The following is a 9,484-nucleotide window of genomic DNA, read 5'->3' as shown; positions in this document are numbered from 1 at the left end:
ACTACTCTGGAAAACACCTTATTCACAAAGTTACTCAAACTAATAGGCCTCATGTCGTTAAAAGTCTGAACATCCTTCTTCTTTGGCAACAACACAAGATTAGTATGAGTAATGTACCTTGGCAACTCAAAACCTCTGAAGAAATCCCAAACCATGTTGAACATATCATCACCAACAATATCCCAAAGATGTTTGGAAAAACAGGCCTGTAAAACCATCAGGACCACCTGCACTTGCACTATTTAAACCAAAAATGCACCGTTTTCACCTTTTTCTTTAGTAGGAACTGCAACAAGTTCCCGATTCTGCTCATTATTGATCATGGAAGGAACATGTTTCAAGATATCAAACTGTGTTGGAACCACACTTTCATGAAATTGAGCCTGGAAAAACCTAACTGCCTCATCTGCAATATCCTACTCATTATCAATCCACTGGCCAGCACTATTTTGAATTCTCTTCAACTGCAACATCTTTCTTCTACCATTTACATGTGCATGGAAGAATTTTGAGTTCTTATCACCATCTTCAAACCAGCTCATGCCTGCTTTCTGTTTCCAGAATTCTTCCTCCAAATGCAAGACTCTAGTAAGTTCTGCCTGCACTTTCATTAGCTTTTCCCTATTAGCAAAGGAAGGGTCAGCTTTAAAAAGTACTTCATGAGCCTTAATAACTTCTTCCAAATTGGTTATCTGTTGAAATATATCACCATAAGTAGCTTTGCTCCAAACTGATAAAATTTTCTTCAATTTCTTCAACTTTACATTGAATGTCATAAAGGAATTAGCAACCACATCTGTTTCCCAATTCTCCTTTACAACATCAAGAAAAGTAACATGCTTGGTCCAAAAGTTTAAGAATTTGAAAGATTTCTTGAACTGTTGGACTTGCTGCTTACATTCTAACAACAAAGGAGAATGATCTGATCCCAACTTGATCAAATGTGTGATTTCCAAACCTGGAAACAACTGTTGAAGTTCAAAATTACCCAAGCACCTATCCAGCCTTTTGAATACACAATCATCTGCCCCCCTCCCGTTCCACCATGTAAAAACACTTCCCTTGTACCCCAAATCAGTGAGATTACATGTTTGAATGCAATGCCTGAAATCTTCAACTTCATTCAAAGATACTGGTAATCCACCGTACTTCTCATCTTCATCAGTAATGACATTAAAGTCACCACCTACTAGCCATGGAACAGACATGTCAGAAGCAAGATTATATAAAGAGTCCCACAATTCAATTCTTTCAGTTCTATCACAGTTAGCATAAACCAGTGTGACCACCATCTCTATATTAAGATCCCAGTTGAACAACTTCAAAGTGAGCTGCTGTACACTATCAATCAATACAGAAACTTCATATTCCTCATCAATAAAGACCCATATTTTGCCAGAAACATTGCAGATAGCAGTCTCTAGCCCCAACCTCCTTCTGTAACTTTCCAACTTATAAGCTTGTTGAAATGGCTCCATCAAGCCTATAAGAAAGAACTTGTGTTTTGTATGCATTGACAAAAGCCTTTTGAAAGCTTTTTTTGTATTAACTGATCTAATATTCCAAATTAGTGCATTCATCATCACTACAATTGGGATTTAGATGCAGTTCTCCTTGTATGCACCCCAGGGACTTGAGATGCTGTGTTTTCTTTATACGGTTTCCTTCTTCTGCCAATAACTTTTTCAACCTGTTTGGGAGATAAATCCCCTTCCCTGGCTGCATTAAGGAAATTCTGTGTAGTGGATTCTTCATCAAGGTCATTTTTGCCACCTTCACTACCTGGTACTACAATTTGTAGAATTCCAAAATTTTCTTGAACCTTAGCAACTTGTTTTTGCTTCTTAGTTGCAAAAAAATCAGTTTGTACCATCTATTGCTGTTTCACTCCAGAACTACCCTTATTCTGTTGTTGTTGCTGTGATACATCCTTGCCTCCTGATTGAGCTTGCTCTTTTCCACTTAATTTATTCTGCTTTGCTGCACTAACTTGTTTCTTTGTTCCAATCTTGTTCTCATGAACTGATGGAGATCTTTCCTGCTGTTGTGTCTCACCAGAAACAAATTTTTTCTGCACTTGCATTGGTTTCCCTGCAAACTTTCCAGGAATTTCACTAGTACCATGTTCTGCATCAGTACTTAATTCTTGATCAACACCTCTAGTATCTGAAAACTCATTGACACTCTCACTTAGTGTGTCAATATTTCCTTGTATTTGATTAACAACCTCCATCTCATCTGAGTTTTTCCCAAACATGACTTCTACACCATCTTTTGATGATTCTACTGATTCATTAGACTGGTCATGATCCTCTTTATTCTCATCAGGGATTTCATCTTCTTCTATGTTCTCCTCCACTTGGTCACTCCATAGCTTCCCATCAGTTAAAGATTCATTAGTAGTAACTACAATCTCAACAGGCTTTGAAAAGGTAGATGCCACCCATTGTTTTGTACTTGGTGAGTTTTTCCTTTTCCTAGGTGAATAAACTGTAGCATTTACATTTAGAGATTTTGAGATAACCCCATCTGTAGCCACAACACTTGATATTGCAACCCCGGGTGTTGTAACCAAATGTTTCCCTGCATCCTTCTCAACACTTTCCACATGCTCAGAAGTCATATGTTCAGTGCAAAGCACTGAAGCAATTTGCTTGGCAGTATCAGCAATATTTCCCACAGTATTGTGCTTGTTCCCATCAGCTGAAACAACTGCATTATTCATCTGCTTCTCTGAACTTCCCATCACCACTGAAACTATTGGCAAAACTGTAGGATCAACATAAATTCCATCTACACTATTAGAATCAGCTGTAGTCATCTGCTTTTTTGAATTAACTACTTGTTTATCTGCAATCTCAACCAGTTGTTTCCTTTCATCTCCACTTTCAACTTCATTATCACCTTTCTTGTCCACATTATTTTCACCAGTATTGTTAACCCCATCAACAACCTGCTCTTGCTCATCTTCGACCCCATCTAAAGCATCAAATTTATTGGCAACTTGAACATTATTTGAAACTGTACCAAGTTGTTTCCCCACATTGTTTGGGCCCTTTTCTTTAATTGCTGGCAAGGCCAGTTTTGATTGTTTGTTTCCGTTATCATTCACCTGTTTCTTACCTTTGTTATTTTGCCATTTGTATAAGTCCTTTACATTGCCAACCACTTTCCCACTCTCCAACACCTTAATCACATGATCCCTATTTCTATAATTTGCTTGCTTAAATTTTGACTGCCTTGTAATATTTTTGCTTGTACCTAGTTCCTGCACATTATTTGTAACAGCAGGCTGCTTACCCTTGTCCTCTACAGTATGAACTTGAAATTCCTCCTCCTCACCATCACCCTCTTCTTGAATTTCCTTCTCAGGGAGCAAGTCTGGGTGAATTTTCCAACATGTTTCTTCATCATGGCCTTGCAAGCAACACTCTTGACAATACTTCGGCATGAAATCGTATTGTATCTTCACCCACTTGGTTTTAACTTCTCCAGTAGAGTTATTAACAGCTTGAATAGCCACGCGCTTAGGGTGCTCCTTTAACAAATCAACCTCCACTTTGACGCGAGCACAACTAGGCCGTGTCCTATTTTTGGTTGCCAAATCCAATTTTAATGGCTTTCCTAGTGCCGAAGCCATTGAAAATAGTTGGGTTTGTCCAAAATAATTTGGTGCTAACGTTGGGAATGAAATCCAAGCAAGTGCAATGCTCGTTTCTTTCTCCGGATCAAACCATGGGTCCCATTTAAGCGTTCTCATAGGATAGTACCATTGTGTCTCCTTAATCCAAAACGCAGGTTTAGACATGAGTGTCACATAATCCTCAAATAACGTGCACCTAATCAATATATGTCGATTACATAAAAGCCCGATAATAGGCTCTCCTTTGAGTTCACATTTTTTAGCAATTGCTGAACGTAGAAATTGCATGTCAGGTACTCCATACGTAAATTTTCCAATAACAGCATATTGAAGGTTTTCTTGTATAATCATTGCATCTATTTCGTCCATGCTATACTGAATTGTTGGCTTCCCATGCACGTAAATAATAGGTTTCAAAGGAATAGTGGGAACCAAAATATTTTCTCCACTGTTTGCATGCAAACCTATGGGTACGTGGATCTACGTCAAGCGTTAATATGTCAAGGTTAGAGAAGTTTCGAGTAGTCTAAGGTGATGGGTGGGGGAGCAACCTCATGAGGAGGTCGCTCATTGACCGGAGTGGCCATGGGCAGCCGAAAAAGTCCTAACTCCGGTGGGTTTTTCAGTTCGCCATGAGAGAGAAGCTCTCAGACGTAGGGTTTCTTCAATCCCTCTCTCTCTCTCTCTCTATATATATATATATATATATATATATTTTTTTTTTTTTGGTTTGTTGTGATAGGATGATAGTGGCATATTACAGGGGAAACTCTGGCAAAATTTCTGTAGAATCCCTCAGAATCTAACATACGAGGACGAATGTTCCCTGGGGGAGGAATGTTACATCTTGGAAATTTCATGTCGTTTGCATTATAAGTAGACTAACGCAAGCCTAAAGTGGAAATGAAGCCCTTATAAGGTTAAGGAGGGTATTTGATAACTTTAAATGTGTGCCTTAAGGTTTTGGAGTAATATGAATTGGTGGAAGTAAGTTCGTTGAAGGAATTGGAATTTGAGTCATATTTTGGAAAGATTTCATATCATTTGTAAATTGTTTAGTAATGACTTGAGAGGGAGATATAGGTCCCCTTAGATGATTAATGAAGTTTTATACAAGTGACAAGAAGGTTCCATAAGGATTGGATGTTAAACGAATAAAAAAGAACGCATTTTCGCGAAACCGGGGAAAATGGAGCCATATGCGGCCGTATACTCAGTATGCTGGGCCGCATATGGGAAGAAAACTCACAAAAATAGCATCCCCCACTTCCCAACCTCCACCCCATGGAGAGGAGGGGAGATGTGGCCGCATATCCCATATGCTGAGCCGCATCTCCACCGCAAGTTGGAGCCGGAGGGGGGGGGGGTGCGACCTTGTTACATCCGGCATTTTTGCATATTTGGAAAACGTGGAATTAACCTTGACTTGTAAAGAATAAGGACAAGTTTGGATTTTCTCAGTATGAGTATGCCGGTTATGGAAGTTTGAATGTGGAATCAATGGAGAAGGCCTAAGGGCAAAATTGGAATTTTGGAAATTTATTTCGGGAATTGCAAAATACGATCCATAAGTAATTGGGCTAAAAAAAAATATATAAATTGAGGCCCAAAATGTGCAAGGGTGGCCGGCCAACATCCTTGGCCCAAACCCAAGTCACATGCTAAGCATGTGACAAATGGGGAACATGCATATATATTCATGTTCATCCATAGAAAGTTCAAGAAAAATTGAGAGGAAAAAAAAGAAGAGAAGGGGAGAAAAAGAAGGCCATTCGGCCGAAGCTACAAGGAAAGAAAAAAAAAAAAATTTCCAAGCCTTTTGCTCCATCCAAAAATCTTGTTCTCTTTGAATTCCTAGTAAGTTCAAGACGCTCGTCAACGTGGTATAATTAGTTTGGCGGGAAAGCGACGTTTGTGGCGAGTGAAAGTTGGAAAAGAAGGTAAGAATTCATTCTTTTTATTATGTTATGAAGGTTTGCCTATGTTCTAGTATGTAGAAATAAGAAGAAAGTATGGAAATATGGAAGTTTGCAAAGAAGGCATGTAAGGTGGCATGTGGCCGTGTGTAGATGTGTGGTATATTATGGTGAGTTGAATCTTATGTAATATTCTAGTTGTAGTTGTTGTAGATTCTTCATTGAGAATGAAAGTTGAATAAAAAAATTTAATGGAAGTTGTAAGTTGAGTGTTGGCCGTGGGATCATGTTATGGTGAAATGAACATGAATTATTTTTGTTTGATATGTTAGTTGTATGGTGATGATCTTTATGACATAAGGAAGGTTTAATGGTTTGAGTTGGAATCGAATCGGAATGTAGAAGATCATGTCACTTTAAAATAATCTTTGCGATATTATGGAAACTAAGTTGATAAGAAGTGAATTATGATTATAGTTGATGTAACTAGAAGGTGAAAACATGTTATGAATAAGTATGCCAAAAATTAGAAGTGTTGGGTGAATTATGGCTTTGGCGGAAGGTTTGTATATTTTGTATATCCTGAATATATATTGCAGAAACAATATGAAATGCTTCCGAATCGTATTTGAATGGCCTTGAATTAGTAAATAAATATAAGAACATCGAAATTGGATTGAAAACGTGAAGTGAGAACGGAAGATGATGTATTATGTAGAAAGGAAGACTATTTATGTTAATATGTGTTTTGTAGTGCGTATTGGTATTGTTGTCGTCGTTGGGATTGTTGTTGTTGACATTGGAGCCGAGATAAATTCTCGGGGTGTCATATTTATAGGGGAAGTGCTGCCGAAATTTCGGTAGACAAGTATGAACCCAAGATTGAAATGTTAACTCTCATGAATAGTAACTGGTATAGGTGACCATTTGCAGATTTGTGACGAAACGAGATTGGAGTTTTAGCAAGCGTAAAGGGCAAGGAAGGTATGTAAAGTCTTCCCCCTTCATTCTTTGGCATGTTCTAAACGTACTAGGCTCGAACGCGAGCCTTAGATATGACTCTGTCTCTTGAAACCCGAGATTGAAATTGACCCCATTTCCTTCAGCGTAATTGAACTAGTTTCTTTACGAATTGTCACCAAAGTGATTTGTATGGATGCAACCTTCGCAAATGAACTCGAATCGTTCCAAAACTTTCACGAATGATTCCAGAAGGGTTATGATTCATAATTTGAGTTCGCCACCTCGATCCACCCGAGGTGGGCCCATAGAATCCGAGACCTCTTACTATGGTTTTAATTGATTTATTTCTATACAATACCTAAAGGAATCTTGTGATCATGGTACCATCATCAAATGGTAAATACGACGAGTCTATGATATACTTTGAGATGTGTTATGATCCTAGAAACATGATTCGATATAAGTAATCGTGCCGTCCCCAAAAAGGGGCTACATATATACTATGGTCGTTGTCCGATTTTTTTGTAGTGATATGTCATTTGAATTGTTCCATTTGTTAAAGAGCGATCATTCTGAATATTCCGTGAGCCCTATGATACATTTGCTTCGTACGAACAGTCTCAAAAATTCTGTTTGACATACTTCGTCACGACATCCGAAAGGTACGAATTATGACTTATTGTTGATTTGTCTATTAAGTCTGGACTTATATGCATGTGTTTCGGCATTACTCTGTTCGTGCAAGTTATGATATGTCTTTTCACTGAGCCCGGGCCAGGACATGTTCTCGTGCGCACTTCTTTGCATTATTCACCGAGTCCCTCGTACTTGCGGGCCGGGACACGTTATTTGTATGATTATGATATGATGATACGGGGGATGGTGGCCGGACTCGCACATGATTATTATTCACCGAGACCCGCAAGAGAGGGCCGGACACGTTATGTATACATGATATATGATTTTAACAGATATGATTTCATATTACCGAGTCCCTTAATAAGGGCCGGGACACGTTATCTGCACACATGATACATGATTTTGCTATGCATGACTTCACTTACCGAGTCCCTTACTAGAGGGCCGGGACACGAAATATGTTTGCATGACATTATATGATTTGATATGCATTATGTTTTTCTGAGGTCTCGGACAAGGTATTACCTTTTATACTTCAGCTTCTAACCATAGTTCCGTCTGTTATATTTCTGTACTCCTGTCCTTGGTTATGATTATACTTGTTACTTTTCCGCTTTACATACTCGGTACACTTCCGTACTGACCCCCTCGTTCTTCGGGGGTCGCGCTACATGCCGCGTACGGGGACGCACCGCGTGATACGCCACCGCCGTAGGATATCCGTTCGTGTTTGGAGTCGCCCCTTGATCCGGAGCTTGTAATTTTGGTATATCACTTCGGGCGTCATACATTACGTACATGTACTTATTTAGGCACGGCGGGCCCCGTCCCATCTTCTGATTCCGTTATGTATGTTAGAGGCCTATAGACATGTATGTGGGTTATGGTGTACGTACGGTGTATGTATATATGTGATATGTTCGGGAGGTTTCCCACCGGCACTAGCCGGCTCGCTATACATGTGTATGTTGGTATTGTCTGCGTGCGAGTTACTTCGTTAGTAAGAAAAACGAGAGGAAACTCGCCCAAATTATCCCCCCCCCCCCCGTATTTGAGTTATTATTTTTGGGCTTTTGGTACGTACGGTGCCTGTGTCGTGCGCTAGTCACGGCTTACTTCGGGCTGGGTCGTGATTGGACCTTGCCACCTTTTTAAATCCCAAAAGACCCCATTTTCATCTAAACCTCCCAAACTTATTTCCCCATACTTCTAGAGAGTTCTTTAGAGTTCTTTAAGGTTCCATAACACTCCAAACCTTTCCATATCATCAAAAGAGAAGATCAACATCAAAATCACAAAAGAATTCATGGAAGGTGATTGTTGTTGTTTCTCTTCAAGGTGGTGATGAACTTAATCTTGGAAAGAGTTGAGTAAGGCGAAGTTCTTCAATTATAAGGTATGTTCTTCCTATTATTTACATGGTTGAGTTGACGTAAAGGTCTAGTAACTCTTGGAAAGGAAAATAATTAAAGTGGAAAGTCATGAAGTGTTGAAGTAAAGAAGATGACTATGAGATGAACTTGAAAAGGGATTTTGGATAAATTTGAGATTAAATTGAATGTAACTTCTTGATTATGATATTTTGGATTTTGTTATTGTTGTTTGGGAGTTGTTTTGTAATAGGGTGGAAGTTGATAAAATAGGGGAAGTGCTGCCCAAATTTCGTTAGCCCGTCAATTACACTAGTTTGAACTTAATAGTGTTTCTAAGACCTAGTATAAATCCTCTTGAATGTAGATTTTGCGGACTTTGGGGGAGAACATTAAGTAAATAAGAAGACGTGAAGGTAAGTTAAGGCTAACCCTTCTTTCTAAAGGCATGAGTTTCCTCATCGTGAATCCATTTATGATATCCATAACGCTCTATTTCCTAGAAACGCTAGCAGCTCATGACTTTCAAGATTCTTAAGATGTTATTCATAAAAGCTCTTCGTAGTGATGATGATAATGATGATGATGATGATGATAGTGATTCCATACTAGAAATTGGGGGTTTACCGACTTTATGTCACCTCGATAGAGTTGTAATGTTTCTTTTGGATACTTATGTATGTCATATATGTATATAGCTATTTTGTGACACCGAGCTTATATGGCCGGGTATGATATCTATTGCGCGCACACCACTGCAGTTGGGTATAGACAACACCGATCCTTGATATGGTCGGGTATGGATAATATCGAGCCTTATTATGGCCTGGTATTGTGACACCGAGCCCATATGGCCAGGTATGATATCATTATTTGTATATGTATGAAGTGTTTCCTTCAGTACATTTGAATTTCACTAGTATGTAAAACTAACTAAAAGAATAAATAGTTGT

At 38.9% G+C, this 9,484-nt stretch overlaps 1 protein-coding gene across 1 annotated transcript; it reads right to left on the bottom strand.

Moving 5' to 3' along the window:
* Nucleotides 1–416: 416 nt before the first annotated feature.
* Nucleotides 417–1,478, bottom strand: LOC132042280 (uncharacterized). The gene has a single exon (XM_059432873.1). The coding sequence runs from the start codon at nt 1,476–1,478 to the stop codon at nt 417–419; it is 1,062 nt and encodes a 353-aa protein (XP_059288856.1).
* Nucleotides 1,479–9,484: the final 8,006 nt, after the last annotated feature.

Source organism: Lycium ferocissimum, unplaced genomic scaffold (genome assembly GCF_029784015.1).
Source record: "Lycium ferocissimum isolate CSIRO_LF1 unplaced genomic scaffold, AGI_CSIRO_Lferr_CH_V1 ctg14484, whole genome shotgun sequence".
NCBI classification, from domain to species: Eukaryota; Viridiplantae; Streptophyta; class Magnoliopsida; order Solanales; family Solanaceae; genus Lycium; species Lycium ferocissimum.
This window is presented reverse-complemented; position numbering and strand designations above follow the sequence as displayed.

Excerpts from the sequence above, each read along its gene's own strand:
- LOC132042280 (XM_059432873.1), bottom strand. The coding sequence starts at position 1,478 with ATGGAGCCATTTCAACAAGCTTATAAGTTGGAAAGTTACAGAAGGAGG.